This window comes from Phaenicophaeus curvirostris, chromosome 14 (assembly GCF_032191515.1).
Source record: "Phaenicophaeus curvirostris isolate KB17595 chromosome 14, BPBGC_Pcur_1.0, whole genome shotgun sequence".
NCBI lineage: Eukaryota > Metazoa > Chordata > Aves > Cuculiformes > Cuculidae > Phaenicophaeus > Phaenicophaeus curvirostris.
This window is the reverse complement of record NC_091405.1, coordinates 11,587,133-11,605,270: the sequence shown is the minus strand read 5'-3', so window position 1 is coordinate 11,605,270 and position 18,138 is coordinate 11,587,133. Positions and strand designations below refer to the sequence as shown.

Sequence of the window (18,138 nt, the reverse complement as noted above, 5' to 3'; positions counted from 1 at the left end):
AGCTAATGCGGTGACCGAGCACAGATACAAACTGGCTGGGACAAGAGCAGGAACAGCTCACGCTGAGATAGAGACGTATCGCGGTAGGAACGCACTGATAAAAAGGAGCATTAGGGATTTTCCAGAACTAAGATTTCCACATTGCAAGGGCTGTGAACTGCCAGAGGACTGTAGGACCTCAGGGAAAGGAGAAAGGAAACCCTGAAGAATCCAGACAGGGAAAAAATAAGGAGTGGGCCAGCCTGTGGTTACGAACTCTTCGGTGTGAGCTCAATACTAGAAAAGAATCGCAGAAGGGGATGGGTTGGAAGCGACCTTAAAGCCCATCCAGTTCCACCCCCTGCCCTGGGCAGGGACACCTCCCACTGGATCAGGGGCTCCAAGCCCCATCCAGCCTGGCCTTGAGTGCCTCCAGGGATGGGGCAGCCTGGGCCGGGGCCTCCTCACCCTCACAGGGAAGAAATTATTCCTAATGCCTCCTTTCAATCTTGCCCCCCTCCAATTTAAAGCCATTAAGGCACCAGACAAAATTAATTAAAGACGCCAGAATAATTAACAAGAAATTAATCTTTCATAACCAAAATAACTAACAACAAATTAATAATTCATAACCAGAATAATGAATAATAAATCAAGACTCCAGAATCAATTCGTGTGGCAACCCGTTCGCAGGCCCCGGGGACGCGGCGGCTGCCCCCGCGCGGCTCGTGTTCCCGAGGAGAGGATCGGGCTGAGCCGGTTGAGAGCGGGAGGCGCTTCCCGAGCCCCCTCGCTGCCCGCCGTGCTCCACCGGCTCCGCCGGGAGGCGCCATCGCTCCGAGACCGGGAAACGGCGCGGCGGGGGCGGCGCTGATTGGCCGGAGCGCTGACCGGGGGCGGCGCTGATTGGCTGCGGCCGGGCGGGGGCGGGCCTTATTGGAGAGAACGGCACTGATTGGCGAGAGCCGTGAGCAGTGTGGGCTCTGATTGGCTACGGCCGGGCGGGGGCGGCACTGACTGGCGAGAGCGGCTCTGATTGGTGGTTGCCGGGCGGGGGCGGTTCCGATTGGCGAGCTCTGCTCTGATTGGCGGGAGTCGTGGCCGGTGTGGGCTCTGATTGGCTGTTTCGGGGCGGGGGCGGCGCTGATTGGCGGCTGGTGGCGGGGCGGGGCGCGGGGGCCGTTTGCGGTGTTGAGGCGGGGGGAGGGCAGCGCGGGGCCCGCACCCGCCGGTCTCACCGAGCGCCGCCACCGAGGCTTTCCCCCTCGCTGCTCCTCCTCCTGCCGCGCTCGCCCCGCGATGCCGCCCCGCGGCGGGGCCGGGCCGCGGCCCTGAGCCGGCTGGAGCCTCAGGGATGGCCCCGCGGCCGTAGGGCGGGCCCGGGGTGGGGGGTGAAGGCGCCGCGGCCCTGCCCGCCGCAGCCGTGGCCATGGCCATGGCCGGGGCCGTCGTCACGAAGACGGCGTGGAAGCTGCGTGAGTGCCGGGGGTGGGGGGCGATGGGGACGGGATCCCGCGGTGCCTCTCCCGGGTCGCTGAGGGGAGTTCTTAGCGCCTGGGAAGCCTTCCTGAAAGCCGGGCCGTTAACATAGAATCACAGAGTAGTTTGCGGTGGAAGGGACCTTAAAGCCCACCCAGTTCCAGCCCCCTGCCCTGGGCAGGGACTCCTCCCACCAGCCCAGGCTGCCCCGGGTCCATCCAGCCTGGCCTTGGACACCTCCAGGGATGGGGCAGCCACAGCTTCCCTGGGCAACCTGTGCCAGGGCCTCACCACTCTCATGGTCAGATAAGGTTAGAAAAGACCTCTGAGGTCATCCAGACCAGCCATCAGCCCAACCCCACCGTGCCCACTAAACCATCGTGTCCCCTTGGGCCACATCTACACGCTTCTTGAACTCCAGGGATGGAGACCACCACCTCCTTGGGCAGCCTGTGCCTGTGCTTCACTTTCAGTTAAGAAATTTTTCTAATATCCAATCTAAACCTCCCTTGGCACAACTTGAGGCTATTTACACTTGTCCTATCACTTCTTACTTGGGAGAGGAGACCAGCACCCATCTCTCTACAACCTCCTTTCAGGTAGTTGTAAGGAGTGATGAGGTCTCCTCTCAGCCTTGTCCAGGCTAAGCGGTCCCAATTCCCTCAGCCACTCCTCATAAGACTTGTTCTCCAGTGGCCCAGGTCACGGCCTGTGCTTTTTTGATGGGTTGCTGTAAGGCCTTTCTAAGTGTCTCTCAGACCCTTAGGACTCTCATGTTGTACAAGGACTCCTCAGGGAGTGGTGGATCCCTCAGAGCTTGGGGTGCACAGGGAGCTCCCTCCGTGTCAGCTTCGCCCCTTGCAGTGGGCCTGTGTCCCTGGTGCTCGCTACCAAAGTTGCTGAGCTCTTTGGAAGGGTGAGGAGGTCTCTGCAGGGCCTCTATGTCACGTTCTTTTGCCATTGCTTTGCAAGAGACAGCAAGAATCTGCTGCTTTTACATCCATCGTTTTTCCATAGAGGGAGCAGTAAACCTTCACTGATTGTCAGTTTCTAGCTCTTCACTGGTCACTGATGAATATTTTCATAGCTGCTGAGGAACACTTGTAAGCAATGGGGAGCGATTGGTTTATTCAGAAATGTGAGCTTTAAACTAGTTACTTGGGGTCGAGACTGGTAACGGGTTAAGGGAGTTAACTGACATAGTAATTTCATATACATTTGAGCAGAAAGACCCTTTGCTACTTTATCTTCCCATCCCTGACACTCTAGTTATAGGAAAAGCTTGAAGTCAGTCAGTCCCTGTTCTCTTTAAGTGGGCAGAAGTTCTTGATCTCATTTTTACTGGATTCTGCCCTATCTCAGCATCCTCTTTAGAGCAAGAAGCATTCTGAGTGTTACAAATGTTTTGGCGATGCTAATTATGAGCTTAGTGTTACTGTGCTGGTGGGTGGTACCTGGTAACAAATGGTCCTTAAAAAAAAAACCAAGAGTTTGTGGGTTTAAGGAAATTGCCACTTCGCTGGGGGAGAGGCTGATGCTATCTGAGCAAGGCTGGCATCAGGTTATACCCTGGCTTTTAGGAACACAGGATTGAGTGCTTCAGCAATGACTCTTAAACTTACAATCTATTATTAAGAACGAAAAACTGAAGCTGCTGACGCACTCATGTCAGCATCAATGCTCAGTATCTATCCTTTCAATTTTAACTAGCAAATTGGTCTGTTAATACTAATTGTACTGTTCGTTACCTTCAAGCCTGTGTGTACATACATACATTACTCTAGCGTTGTCCTGTTGAAGATTTCAACACAGCACAAGTGGATTTTCAGATTTGTCCTTCTCATGTAATTTATGGTCCAGTTACCTTTGTAATTTGAAAGGTATTTCTTCAGCTAAAGTGAAAGTTGCGCAGTTTTACTTCCAAAAAGAGCACTCTTAGAGCTTGAGATCAAAGTACCTGTAATTATTATTGCAGCCATCTACTATCCTTTTGGAATAGTGTTGTGTGTAAAGTGATCAAATTGCTACTCCCACCAAAACTATCCAAATGAAAGCTGACTTGATTGTTACCTGGCCTTTTTATATATGGATTTCATGCTATTAGGCATGCAAATCTCATGAACTTTCAAAGAAGACAACTTTAAGAGGAAGAAATTGTTAAATACGTCTACCAAAAGCCCCTGCTAAAAATTGGAATGTATTTAAACATCCACTGCAGTAACTGGATGTCTAACCAAAGATGCTCATTTGGTTTCTCTTTTGCCCCAAACTTGGTTCTTTACAACGAGGCTGCTTTGTGAGGTCCTCTCAGTGTTAGGGCTTCCCCAAAGCCCCAAGTTTTGCAAGTCTTTTGGTATCAATCACATTTGTTCTTTTGTTCCCTTTTGGGTATAGACTCATGATTCCATTGTCACAGTTTCACACTCTGCCTTGCTATGTTTCACACGTGGGAACGTGGCAAAGCCTCTGCCAAAGCTCAGAGAAGGGAACTCCACCTATCCCTGCTGCTGAGTCTGACTTTTTCTGTGTAAGGTAACAAACTACTGCTGCTAATCTGCCAGTTACTCTCAGATTGGACAGTCTGCTGCTGCTTTCTAGAACGGGATTAGAAGGCCTTTCACTAGATGACTCTGGCTGCTTCCTATTATTTCAGCTTCTCAGACAGCTCGGCTTACTGAGACCCACCCAGGTACCAAAGGTAAAGCAGCTTCTGTGAGCAGGTTGCTGCAGCTAAGCAAAGCTTTAGAAGCTGCTGAGCTGCTGTGAGTGAGAGAAGATGGTTTTTGTAAGCCACGTGAGCATTGGAGTTATGGAGCATGGTCAGCAGATGTCTGAAGTACAGGAGGCAGAGCCAGGAAGGGCTGTTTCAAGCAAGATAATAGTGCAACTTCTTATCTGAATTGTGGGCTGCTGCAGCTTATCTAGGGGAAACTAGAAAGTCTTTCTGGAGAAGAATATATTTTTTAGTCCTTTGGGAGAGATGGCGTGGAAAATGGTTATACTGGTCTGTAATAACTGTTTGCTTTTCTTTGTGCAGAAGAGATCATGGCTCACAGCAGCAATGTATCCTCACTAGTCCTGGGAAAAAGTTCAGGCCGGCTGCTGGCAACTGGAGGAGATGACTGTCGGGTCAACATATGGTCAGTTAACAAGCCCAACTGCATCATGGTAAGAGCAGACCTCTTTTTGGCTTTTTGGGGATGATAATATTTATTCTGAGATATGGAGGGTGAAGGAATGAGGGGAAAGATTGTTCAGTTGTAGTCTGTGGGAGCTGTAGCTGTCTTGCACTGCTTGGGAACCACAGGCTTTAGAAGCTGGTGTTTCTGAGCAGCAAGGACTGACTGGAGCTGCTGAGGACTTGTGCCATTTTTTATTTCAAAAGAATCTTGATTTTTAGGGTCGTGGCATGTATTTTGTCCTCTGAAATTCATCTTTAGTGATTACATTGTTAGTATTCCAGATGTTTATGTATTGGGGAAGAGGGAGAAGAGGAACTTCTCAAGTAGTGATGCAGCTTTGGTTCAAGTGTGAGCTCTGCATCTGTCTAAGCAGTGACAGCTGCAGCTGTAGACTATGTAGAGGATTTTAGTTGCATGTGAAATCCTGAGAAAGCACCATCAGAACAGGAAGCTTTCAACTGGCATTCCCAGTCTCTCTTTATGTGTGAGAGGTGCAGAGCTAGCTTAGCTATTTAAAAAAACCTGTTTGAGGATGGAGGAAAGTGTAGAATATTGCTTAAGTGACAAGCAAAAAATCTACAGGGGTATGTATGTTGATTGATTTTCTAGAACTAGTTTTAAATAGTCTGTGTTTTAGTTAAGTATTTTGAAAAGACGCGTATTTATATAATTCATAAGCTTTTAGATGCTCAAGGATGAAAGGAACCGCGTACATGTGAATTACTACCTTATGCCTCAAGTTAATACTTAAGTAATGGCACCACGTTATCACTGTGACACCCATTGCTGGCAGCAACTTATGGCTCCTTGCTTACATGAAGGTTTCTTAGCAGCACTGCTTTTGCTCTTGCTTTGGTTTTGTAATTGGTTCATGACACTTAAGTGACCCATTTAGAGCAAATACGGTGCCATTGAGCTTGCACAGCATAATTTTTGTAATGTAAGTGTGTGTCAGCCTTGTCCACACCTGATGTTTAACCACCCATGTCTCTGTTGATGCAATCTTAGCAAATAGTCAGTGTGCCCCAGCGAGTGGGGTAACTGGAGGATCTGTTCACGGTGCTCTATGCAGTAATGATCTTTAGGGTGCTCAAGCATGCTGGTAGCTGGTGAGGAAAAAGGAGCAGTGGCACAACTCGGTGGTCCCAGCTGCTGTCTAAATGCTCCAGTTACCAGTGGAGTATGTTAATTGTGACTCCTGGTTTTCTTTGCAGAGCTTGACAGGCCATACAAAGCCCATTGAGAGCCTACAGATCAACGTGAATGAGGAACTCGTTGTTGCAGGGTCCCAGTCAGGTTCCATTCGAATTTGGGACCTGGAAGCTGCCAAAAGTATGTCATGCGTTTTCACTTCTGTTAATACATACTTTTTGGAATATCCGTATGCTTAATATCTGTGCTGACCCAGAAGGTTCCCAACTTAAGAAAGAACAAGAGCCTGACATTGCTTTCATCTTAATTTCCAGACCTGTTAGAGGGCTTTTGTGGTCTTCCTACTGAGAGTGTAGAACTGTGTATGCATGTTTGACCAGAAATTTGAACGTGTTAAATTAAATTATGGAGACAGATTTGAGGAACAAGTTTCTAGGGTTTTGACCCGAGTGTGTTGAAGTCTGTATTCCAGATCAGTTTCTATCCACATGCAGACTAATTAGGCGTACAGAAATTATATTCAGAGTCTCAGTTTAAAATTGTCAAATATAATAAAAGGATATTGTAAATCTAAAATGATATTGGAAGTTTTAAGTGTATTAGGTTCTGCGGAAGCCCTGGAATCCCCTCCGTACTAATCTCATTCTCAATTCTAGGTTCTTACTTCCAATTTTTTGTCAAATGTTTTTTTTCTCCTCTTTTGCTCTTGCATGACCATATAAATAGACAAACACCTGATTTTTAATAAATTGTAAAAGCCGTTGACTCATTGAGCTCTGATCCTTTGTAGGTCAATTGCTGAGTTATGTTTATTGTATTTTTCTAAAATCCTAGACCAAGTTTGCAAAGGGATTATGAATTGTTTGAGTGCATTTCAGTAGGAATACCATAAAATGACTGAATATTTCTTGTAGATTGTTACTGTCTCATAGAAAGAATATGTAATGAAGATAGGCTTCCACTGACTGAGCTAATAAGGCAAACAGCAGGTGGCATAAATAATAATAAAAAGCACTTTTGTTATTTAGAGTTAGAACCACTTCAGTTATAAAATAGTTTGGCTTTGCCAGTGGAGAGTAACTGAACTGGCTGAATTTATTAGATCTGTGAGCCAGTGTGTGTGCAAGTGACCACTCCAGGTCTGGCTCAATAGCTAATTTCTGCCAGGGGAATCATCAGACTCTCCCAGATGACAAGTGATGGAGAGAGATTGCCCCTGTTATTATCTGAGCGATTTTTCTTCCTTGAAGTGGAGTTGTGCATGCATCTGTGCTTTCAGAGATACAGTGTACCAGTTCTACTGGTCCTTTCTGGTTTCCAGAACTGCAAGAGGTTTTACTTGGTTGATGACTTGCTGAAACACCAATCATTTCTTTGTCTCATGCTTCCCAAATGTCCTTTCCTGGTCTTTTGGATGCTTCTTGCAAGGGGCAATTGAAGGAGTACAGGTCTGATATTGGAATGTAAGAAACAGAAGTCAGGCTTGTTCCTGGACGGGGGTGTGGAGTCCCAGCAAAGGGTCTGTCTAAAAGCTGCAAGCTGAGCGATGCAGGCAATCAAATGTCCCTTTCAGTTCCTGGGTAAAGCTGCGTGTCTGGTGTCCCCATAACCCCCCATTCTGCTCTCTCTGTAACAAGAGAGGTACATTGCCTGACAGCTACTTCAAAGTGTGACTTTTTAGATTTATTTTCAGAGTGGAGGCCCTTGGAGTTTTATTCATAGTTTCTACACTTAAGGACAGGAATTTCTTTAGGATCATTGAACAAGGGTCCTCTATTGCTCTTCTGTTGTCTTGGAAGGGTAAATTCAGAAATATTTCCATAAAATAACATAGACAGATGAATAAACAATATGTAGCCTGTCTAATGTACGTTGTGTTACTGTGTGCTTAATGGTGAGGGTAGTATGGCTAGACTTCTGCATGCTGCTTGGGTGAAATGAACTACTAAAAATGTGTTCCTTATTCCTTCTCCCCACTCCACTTCTCCTTTTTCCAGTTCTTCGTACCTTACTCGGCCACAAAGCGAATATCTGCAGCCTTGATTTCCATCCTTTCGGAAACTTTGTGGCATCTGGCTCTTTGGACACAAACATTAAGGTAAAACTCTGCTTCCCCTAGAGATTGTTCTCTTTACTTGCATTGCCATTGTTTTGAAGAGTGCTGGAATGTGTTTTGTGTCAAGATGTTGGTAGATGCTGTACATCATCATTTCCATGTGTGTGGGCAGGTGTATTTGTGAGTTCTTGTGAAATTTGTGCTTACATTTTCAGTGGTAGCTCATGAGTGTGACTCCTCCATTGTGGAATGTGGCTCCAAGGTTGGTGCTAGTCAGGCCTTGGTGTCAGCGAGCGCAGATGTAATCCACAACAACTGGGACATCTGCTTCATCTGTCTGGTATTTGACTTTAGGAGCTGCGCTTCTGTACTAGGAAATACCTTGCAGAAGTGATTCTCACCTGGGAAATTAGATTAGCAAGTATCCCTGAAGCAAACAGGTTCAGCAGCCCCTTCAGTGTTTTCATTCTGCAGCGTTTATCAGCTTGATGACAGGGAGAACTCTTGTTCTGACGGGACCCTTAGGCTCCTTACATGCTGCTCTAAGCATATTTGTGTTTGGTTTTCTTCCCTGTAGCTCTGGGATGTAAGAAGAAAAGGCTGTGTCTTCAGGTACAAGGTAAAAAGCTTCATTATATTTTTCAAGGGAAAAGGGGAGAAAGATTTCTGCCAAGAACCTGAGAGCAAACCTTAAAATGATTGTGTACAATTAACTTCCTATTTTTCCAGTATAAAAAAAAACCATCTGCATGGCCTTGCAAACCTCTGCAGGCCTGTGTGAACCGTATGGGAATATGAAATGGATATCATAGGACTTAATATACTATAGTCTGGCTGCGGGGGTGGAGAGCATCCAAGGAGCGTGTGTGTATACTGTGACTGATATTGCTATGCAAATCCTCTCTGCACCAAGGTAGTTCCATTGTCGGGGCTGCCTTCTACCCAAAGAACTCACTGTTTATTAATTTCATTTAGAAACCAACTTAATGGCACAGTTCTTCTATCTGCCCACTCATAAAACTAATTTAAAGATAGTTTTTACTAATTAAACCAGATCTGCATTTAGCACGCCTAAACTGATGCCAGGAATCTCTCGATGACAGAGATCCCACCCATTTAGTGTAGATGAGTATAGTTCTTGAGTGTAGTGTTTAGTGTTCTGTGAGCTGTGGACTCTGTGAAACAGTTACGTGGTTTTATTATATTATATTGTACAGGATTGAAAGACAAAAGCCAGAATTCCTTCTAGAGGCAGCAGGGGGTGAAGAAAATAGTGTTTGTTTTTCTCATTTCAGGGTCACACAGAAGCAGTTCGATGTCTCCGCTTTAGTCCTGATGGGAAATGGTTAGCCTCTGCTGCTGATGATCACACTGTAAAGGTAATTTATTGTGACATTCTCCTTATGTACTCGTGGCGCACAGGAGCACTGGGATCATCTTACCAGGCATTACCAGAACTCACTGATAAACACCTTTAGTAGTTCATTAGGCAGCTGGCTGAGCCCTGTGGCTTTGCAAGGACCAGTCTGTTTACGAGGATCATGTCCAGTGAAACATCCAGGAAAGAGCTACATGTGTTGAAATGCACTTATCCAACAGATACGCGCTATGCACGTAACAGCTCAAGCTTTGATGGCAGAAGAGCTATGATACCTGAATATTGGCCTCTGTCACGTCAGTAAATGTTACAGAATGAGTTGTCCACAGCATGTTCTTCACCATTTAGTTTTCTAACTCTGCTCAGTCAGTTCAGTAGGGATGTCTTAACATACACTTTGAGCATGATTAGTCTGAAAATTGCTGTCAGGACTGAGAGGAACAAGCTGAGGAATTCAGAAAAGTATAGACTGAGGCATCGACTTCAGTTGTTTCTGATACGGCGTGGAGGAATGTGAGCAAAGGACTGATTTTTGTTTCCAGCTTTATATGAAATACACTGATCAGTCATTTCACTTTGGATTTTTCAATGGAGACTATAGCGCAGGAAGAATGAATTGCTAAGGGATTCAGTTTTCTTGTTTTCTTTTGAACGGTTGGACTCGGTGATCCGGTGGGTCTCTTCCAACCTGGTTATTCTGTGATTCTGTGAAATTTAATCTGCAGGGACAGGTGGAACTTATTGTTTGTATTTTATTCCAGTCTCTAAATATAAAACAGGAGCTTCCAGGGAACAAATTAGGAATTAAAACTAAATAGACAATTTTAAAGAGAATGCCAAAAAAAAAAATTACAGCCTTAGTTGACTGGGATGGTACTCCTTGCCTGATTGTTGCTTTCCTTGGCAAACTTGAGTCTATTCTTGGAGGGGGAGTAGTGTTAGGAGGTTGCCTGTACAGGGAAATCTCTAATATTAAATCTTTTCAATAGTGTCTCCTTTCTTTCTTTCTTTCTTCCAGCTGTGGGATCTGGCTGCTGGGAAGATAATGTTTGAATTTACAGGACATACTGGCCCAGTAAATGTTGTTGAATTCCATCCCAATGAATACCTTTTGGCTTCTGGCAGCTCTGACAGGTATGTAAGGGGAGGAAGATAGGAGGGAATTGTATCTGTCAGTTCTCTAGCCTTCTGTGTGAGTTCACATCTGTGCACAACAGTGAAAGTCATTCTAGCGATCACAGTATTATTTCAGTACTGGATCGTACAGAAGATTTCTAGAGGGATGAGCAATGATTTTTTTCTGTTGTATGTACAGGACTGTTCGGTTCTGGGACTTGGAGAAGTTTCAGGTTGTGAGCTGTATTGAAGAGGAGGCTACTCCAGTCAGGTACATTAAATTCCTACTGCAGGGTAGTAATCAGAGGCTAAAGTGAAGATGAAGGGAGGATTTGCTGAAAGATGGCACTTTACTGGGGAGAAGTTTGGGCTCCTGGAGATGTTGCACAGGCCCACTGGGTTGCACAGATGGACACCAGATTGGTAGGTTAATTGTTAGAAAAGGGGCTGGAGGTATTCAGTGAAGTCAGGGATACAGCCCTGGAGTCCTTGTGGGGTGGAGCAAGTCTGGGAAGCTGTGCCTAATTCTCCACCTGCCTTCCTCCCAGGTGTGTGCTTTTCAACCCAGATGGCTGCTGTTTGTATAGTGGCTTCCAGGATTCACTGCGTGTGTACGGCTGGGAGCCAGAGCGCTGTTTTGATACGGTCTTGGTGAACTGGGGAAAAGTAGCTGACTTATCTATCTGCAACAACCAGTTGGTAAGCCACTGCTCCTGAGGAGTCGGGGAGGCGGCTGCGAAACACAAGATAAAATCCTCCTGCATCCCTGCAGGCCTTCCAACCTTTAAGCTTATGTCAGACTATAAGGGGCCAGGGCTTGCAGTATGCCCAGCACTTAGAACTTGTGTGCTTTTGCTTTCAGCAGTCTTGTGTTCCACTTGGTCTCTTTTTGGCCTTTGGAGGAAGTAACTGGGACTTGGTTTGACCAGTATTTGGAAACTATGCTTGGCAAAAGTTTTATCACAGCCTTCCTCGAAATACTGGCAGTTTCAGACTGAAAAAGCCAAAGCACTGAACTGAGAAATTCTCAAGTTTCATTGCTGAGGGTCACTCCATCACGCCTGTTCTCAAAAATGCTGGTGAGCGCCCTGGCCCCTGGTGACTTACCTTGATCTTTTGCCACTGCAGATAGGAGTTTCCTTTGCGCAAAGCACAGTCTCTTCCTTCGTTGTGGATCTCAGCAGAGTCACAAAGTCTGGTTCCATCCCTCACGGTCTGATCAGGGATGATGAGCCTTTTGTGCCACCTACCCCCACGGGGTCCTCCCTTCGCCGCATCTATGACAGGCCCTCCACGAGCTGTAACAAGCCACAAAGGTGAGGGAATCTGCAGACTTGTTGAATTTTGAGATTTTAAGGAAGTGTATAAGGAGCTTAGTGTGCTTGCTCTCTCTCATAGAGTCCATAGGACTTGCCCTGACAGCTTCTTTTTTTCCACAGCAGAGTGAAGCACAACTCAGAGAGTGAGAGGCGAAGTCCCAGCAGTGAAGATGACCGGGATGAGAAGGAATCAAAGGCTGAGATTCAGAACCAGGAGGATTACAAAGAGATTTTCCAGCCCAAGAATGCAATCTGTGAGTACCAGGGTTTGTTGTGCCATTGAGTGGTGTTTGGATTAGATCTGTAGGCACTAAACTGATTCACTAGATGTGAGCTTTGGCTTACTGTAACAGAGGTTTCACCTGTGATTGTGAGTGTGTGGAAGACTTTTATTTAATATTCTGTGCGTGGACCCTGAACCACAGATCTTGTTGGTGAATTGCTGGAAGGTGGCACCTTAACAGTGATGTCTGGCCAAAACCTGGCTTAGAACCCAGTGCTCCACTGTAAGAGCCCTTCCTTCCTGTCCTCATTAGGAAGGACTACCCTGTTATTAACTTAGAATTTTGATATGTGTAAAGCCAGCAGCCTCCATTGAAGAAGGAAAGGCAAAATGTTTGGTTTTTTTTAAAGCAGAGGTTGCCGCGTAGAAGGCACTGTGCAATGCCTGTATCTCATTTTTATTGTCAGTGAGAAAAATGAGACACTTTAAGGAATTAATGGTCATTATTTTGATTTACTAATGTGGATCGATTTAGCAGGAGGTGAATTTTTTATGAAATAGTTTGTTGTGACGGTGCTTCTTCTTGTGCTTCACACCTCTACAGCAGCAATAAACTACATGGATTAGTTTTGTCCCTCGCATTCTTGAAGGCTGAAAGCCTCTGACTAAACTCAACAGTAGTATCAAGGTCTGAAGGAGATAACTCTGCTTGCTACATCACTGATTGCCCTAGTCTATAGAGTTGTTGGAGATCTCCCAGCTCCAAGGTTGACCTATTCACTAATCTGTAGCCTTGGATGCTCCTTCATTTATTTAATTTTTTCTTTCTGTAGGTCGAACTCCTCCTCGAAATGAGCCCTTTCCAGCCCCTCCTGAGGATGGTGAGTATGAAAATGACTGCTTAGTGGGAATGGGGTTACTGACACTCCAAAGAGGGAGAGTTGCATGTCTGCAGAAGCAACTTCTTGTAGTCTAGGTATATAGAACCATTGCTCACAGCTTCCCTTGAAAGGAATAATTAACTTCTTCTTTCCTAATTCTTTTGATCTTGGTAGAACCCGTAACTGCAAAGGAAGCAGTGAAGTCCAGCCAAGCTGTGGATGTCCAGACCTCGTTGCCAAAGCAAGAACTTGTATGTACTCTATGATCTGTTAATAGCTGTTCAGGCTTCCACTGTGAAAGATGCATGAGTGCCGGAGACTTTACAGTTTCTAATCAAGCTGATTTCATTTCTGAAGAGCAGTAACAGTGCAGTTCCAGTTTTTGTCTTTCATTGTCTTTCTGCCATATGTCTTGCCTGAGTAGTAGAATCAAAGGCCAAACCTCCAGTAGGTGATGGCTCTGTTGCTTTTGTTTGCTTCTTGCACTTGCAGTGGTGTTCCTTCTTGCATCTCAAGATTGGGGCACTCTGAAGAGAGAGAAGCATCAGATTTTTGCATGTCCTTGAGCTGAGGTTATTTTGTAGCCAGTGTTGCTAACAGCTGATGGGCCAGGACACATTACAGAGGCTTCTTCAGAATTCTCTGCCTTCAGGCTGGCTGTGGCCCATTGCCCTGATTTTAGATGCTGATAACAATGACAGTACTTGGCACTTCTGCTGGAGCATCACCATGTTTTTTGCAAACCTTAATTACATCTTGGCACGTACCTGAGAAATAGTTTATTGCCTCTTGAACTATGCTAGCAAATTGGAGACTGCTCCTGCATTAGGGCTTTGCTGTGAGAGGAAATTGGGTCAGGAAAAGAAGGACATTAGACTAGGGCCAGATTGTTGCTGCTAGAGCTTTTCTCCCAGTTTCTCCTACAGCCTGATCCGGTTCAGAGGCCACCAATTGCCTCCTCAACTCCTTTCACCAGAACAGAGCCGTCCGTGATTCCTGCAGCCAGGAACGAGCCCATTGGCTTGAAGGCTGCTGACTTCCTACCAGTAAGTATCTCTGGATAAAAGCTTCCAGCCAGTGTCTGTGTTGGGTGGCATCATGAAGGGGATTCTCTGAAGTGCAGAAGAGTGTCTTGGGTGCTTTCATGAGCCAGTAGTCCTCAGTACTGAATAAGAACGTTGCCTCCTTCTCTCCCTCTGCTTACTCAGTTCTCTTAGTTCTTCCCCTGGCAGTTTACTCTCCTGCCTCCTAACTGCTTTGACTTGCAGTTCCTGTGGAATTAGCACCCTGGGGCTTGGTCCAGCAACCCTGTTGCAATTGGCAGCGGGGGATGTGAACGCAGGAACGTTGAGCCATGTTCACAAAGAATGTGTTAACAAAGCAGAGAGCAAGGTGTGAGACTAAGACTGAACAATTCCATGTGCTAGACAGCGATTCATTTAGAAAACTGGTGTTTGCCGTTACACATACGTAATTATTTCAAGAGTCTTTCTCTCTGGTGTCTGAGAGACCTCTTGACCTCAATCAGGAGGGTATTCCCTGTCTGAGAAGGGGAGAAGGACCAGAGCCATCCTTATGATTCCAAACTGTAAATGTGAGAGAGGAAGGGAGATTCCAGCGTGGTGTGGGTGGGAATCAAATTGAGAGTCTCATCAGTTGTGCAGGATTTATGCTTTGTAATATAATTTGTTGATTTCAGATGAACGTTTCACATAAAAAATGTTTGCACAAAACCATTTCTTCATCAAAATATACTGGGTTTGAAAGCTTACTTTGAATTCCTTTTTTCAATTTTGGGAGTTTTTCTAAGGCTTCAAAGATGTTTGTAATTGACACGGTAGAAGAGGCAAAAGAGAAGTACCTGAAATTGAGCATTTCTATTACAAAATGTTCATAGATCATTCTGCAAGGAAGTCAGTATTGACTGGTACTTTGTACACCAAAATCGTCTCTCACCTAGGCCAGGGGAAGCTCGTCCTACCGTTCTGTGCCATCCTGCTCTCTTATCACTTCTCCAATGGTGTCTGTACTTTCAGGCTGTGAAAAACCAAAGCCAGACTGAGCTTGTGGACGAGGAAGCCATGTCCCAGATCAGGAAGGGTCATGAGACCATGTGTGTGGTTCTCACCAGCCGCCACAAGAATCTGGACACCGTGCGGGCTGTATGGAGCACCAGTGACATCAAGGCAAGAATGGAGATGCATGAGACTCACTGGGGGAGGAGCTGAGATATTTTGGCTCATCTGGGACTGATTCTGCCTCTTAGGCAAAATGTAATGTGGGTTCTCACTGCTTTTGTCCCCAGGGGTGCACCACAAAGTGCTGCTTTGTCCCACTTGTGGTTGAATGGTCACAAAGACATGCGAGAGTTATCTTCTCCTAGCCAACTCCATGTTTCCTCTAACTTATTTTTGAAAAGTAGAACTTGATATTAATTGCTTCAGTCTAGCTAGTTTGAGCTTTGCAATAGCTGACTTTTTCTTCGTCTTCTCTCTCAGAACTCTGTGGACTCTGCAGTGGCAATCAATGATCTGTCTGTTGTTGTGGACCTCTTGAATATCGTCAACCAAAAAGCGTGAGTGCTGGGTGGGCCGGCCCCTGGGATCCCTGAGAGCCGCCTGGCTGGGGTTGGGAGTGCTGCATGGCAGTGTGAAAAGCATGTGCTTGTAGTCACATCTTCCAAGTCTGCACTGCCACTAGCTGCTGGAGTTGTATGGGGCCTTTTCTATGGGCAAATGATATCTTGCAAGGGCAATCAAAGTCTTGGAGCTTCGTAAAGTGATTCTGCTGAGTCAATAAAATAGTCAGAACCTGCCACTTGCTATCACAAGGGGGAGTCAGTGAACTTACTCAATAAACTGGGGTGCTGCTGCCTAGGCTTTTTTTGTGAGAGAGCATATTTTTGTTGACTCGGCCTCGAAAAGCCTCATTCTCCAGTCTTGAAATGTATCCTTTTCAGGTCTCTCTGGAAGCTGGATTTGTGTACTATAATCCTGCCACAGATAGAAAAACTACTCCAAAGTAAATACGAAAGGTGAGGCCCTAAGAATGTGGTGTGCTTGGGGTACAAGGTGTGGATATTCGTGGGAGAGCTTCACTGGGTATTTTGTGGCTGAAGGAAAATCCTGAAAGATCACAGCGCATGCAGTATAATGCTGATAAGACACCTAGAAAAGAGCAGTGGAGTTGCCTAGTGTACGTGGAGAAAGATGTGAAAAGTACGCATGGGCAAGAGGAGCAGAATGTTAAGATTCCGTGGAGGTGTGTTGGATTGAAGGACCCTTCTGGCAGTCAGGAGGGGTCAAATCGATATTAAAGAAGTGGGTTCTGTGCACTGATGGGAATGAAACTTTCAACCTGGGACAAGGGGAGTGAAATCCTGCAACAGCCTGGAGGACACTTGGAAGATTGCTTTGAACCTCTTTGTTAGGTGGCAAAAAAAAATGCAGCCTCTATCTTAAGGTGGAGTTTATGCTCTTTCTACTGGAGGAGAGGCACCTGCCTAGTCCCTTCAGCAGAAAGGTCCCACTGAGCAGGGTATATGCCAGGACTTTTTGAAAGGGCTTGGTTTGTCAGTATTGACTCAGCCTAGACTGTATTGATTTTTGGCTGTTGCTCTCCTTACCAGGTTACAGGTGGTGGAAGGGTTTGTTTGAGTGGATTATCCCCAGTAATGATGTGAGTGAGAGCTGTATGCTGGGAGGAAAGGAATTACATTCAAGTGGGACCCGATTTGTTTTTCAGTTATGTGCAGACTGGCTGCACCTCCCTGAAACTCATTCTCCAGAGATTCCTGCCACTGATCACAGACATGCTTGCCGCACCACCTTCTGTTGGAGTAGACATCACCAGAGAGGAAAGGTGAGGCACTTTACTCACTTCCACTTGCCCCTGTTTTGAACCGGCCTTTCTCTTGGTTGAGCTTTGTTCCTTGCCATCAAGGCTCTGGTACTAGACTGGGCCTGCCTTCCTTTTGTCTGCAAATACCAAACGCCTTCTTCCCTGGACTTTACTCCCAAAGGGGAATAAAGGAGTGAAAGAGTCCTTACGTAGATTCCATTCTGCTGTGTCATCAGGACATGGGCTGAATACATGGTGTTCCTGCAGAGCCATGCTCGCATTTCAGCCTCTTCCAGGCCATTTGCAGAGCTTGTGTCGTTTCGTGGTTGAGTTGTGTCTTTGTCACTACAGGAACAAACACATCTCTTAAGCAGCTGAGGATTCATGCTGTGTCTTCTATCTGTTTTTTCAGGCTTCATAAATGCAAGCTGTGCTACAAGCAGTTGAAAAACATCAGCAACATTGTCAAGAACAAGTCTGGGCTCAGCGGCCGTCATGGTAGTGCCTTTCGGGAACTGCATCTCCTCATGGCTGTCCTAGAGTGACAGCTGTCACCTCCTCACGTGCAAGCACAGGTGACCAAGCACCCCTCTGCTCTTGGTCCAGCTGGATTTCACCTCTCCCCGTGTATCCATCTTCCCCCCACACAGCTCCGTAGGGAAGTGGAATCTCATTGACTCATTGCTGGGTGGAGGACCCAGGTGGAGAGACACCTCTGCTGTGTGAGGAGATGTGGCTGCCCGAAGGCCCCATAAAGCCTCTGTAGGGAAGTGGCTTCATTTCGGCTCTTGATCTCAGCATCGGGTTTCCCGCTGCTCTGTTTGTGTGCTGGCGTTTCCCTGATAGGAGGGCTCTGAACCTACTGGTGCCCCCCCCTTCACCCATCTGTGCTGTCGGTTTTCATCGCTTGGCTCTGGGGGCTGGGGCAGCACTGAGGGCTGCAGTGCCTGCCCCACAAAAGCCTGCTGGGGGGTGGAACACTCTTTCCCTGCAGAAGGGACTTCAGCTGCTGCATGGGACTGGCCCCTTCAGCTTCCTTCATCACACGAGCTAGGACACTGTCCCCCTGTGCTCAGTGTGGTCTCAAGGACTTGTTTTGAAAGGAAACTCTCTCTCGGCTTCTCCAAAATCCCTGCTGGCACTCTGGGCCACAGAAGTTTCCCATCTTCAGACTGTTGCTGGCAACTGAGGTGTACCTGGATCTGTTAAAATATGTGACTTACAACAAGTCGTGTTTATGTGTTTGCCTTTGGGGTGAGAATTTGGGAGGGTGGAGGAAGAGAAGGGACAGGGACTGATGTCTTTCTACATCCACTGGACCGCTCTCTAGAGCTGGTTCCCCCCTGCCCCCAATAAATGTCTGTCAGAACCTTTCTGTCTCTCTCTTCTTTCCTGTGGGGAAAGAGGTTCCTGTTGGTGCTTGCCCTGCTCCTACCAGCCTGTCTCCCATTTTTTACACTGGAGCCTGTGTTCTGGGAAACTGTAACTTATGATGAATTTTATTAAAAGATTTGTAACTTTTTTTAAAAATAA

The 18,138-nt window shown here is 46.3% G+C and overlaps 1 protein-coding gene across 4 annotated transcripts; it reads left to right on the top strand.

The window, feature by feature from the left end:
* The first annotated feature begins 1,353 nt into the window (after nucleotides 1–1,353).
* Nucleotides 1,354–18,138, top strand: KATNB1 (katanin regulatory subunit B1). Of its 4 annotated transcripts, none has more exons than XM_069868447.1 (19): nucleotides 1,354–1,454; nucleotides 4,496–4,626; nucleotides 5,855–5,972; nucleotides 7,790–7,890; nucleotides 8,426–8,467; nucleotides 9,144–9,227; nucleotides 10,245–10,360; nucleotides 10,542–10,613; nucleotides 10,891–11,041; nucleotides 11,471–11,658; nucleotides 11,785–11,915; nucleotides 12,718–12,765; nucleotides 12,940–13,016; nucleotides 13,692–13,811; nucleotides 14,802–14,951; nucleotides 15,264–15,340; nucleotides 15,725–15,799; nucleotides 16,510–16,626; nucleotides 17,018–18,138. In XM_069868447.1, the coding sequence occupies exons 1-19, from the start codon at nucleotides 1,409–1,411 to the stop codon at nucleotides 17,148–17,150; spliced, it is 1,977 nt and encodes a 658-aa protein (XP_069724548.1). In that variant the 5' UTR covers nucleotides 1,354–1,408; the 3' UTR covers nucleotides 17,151–18,138. The 4 variants fall into 4 exon arrangements, with proteins under 4 accessions (XP_069724548.1, XP_069724546.1, XP_069724547.1 ...); XM_069868445.1 differs by having other exon boundaries at nucleotides 13,680–13,811; XM_069868446.1 differs by having other exon boundaries at nucleotides 11,782–11,915.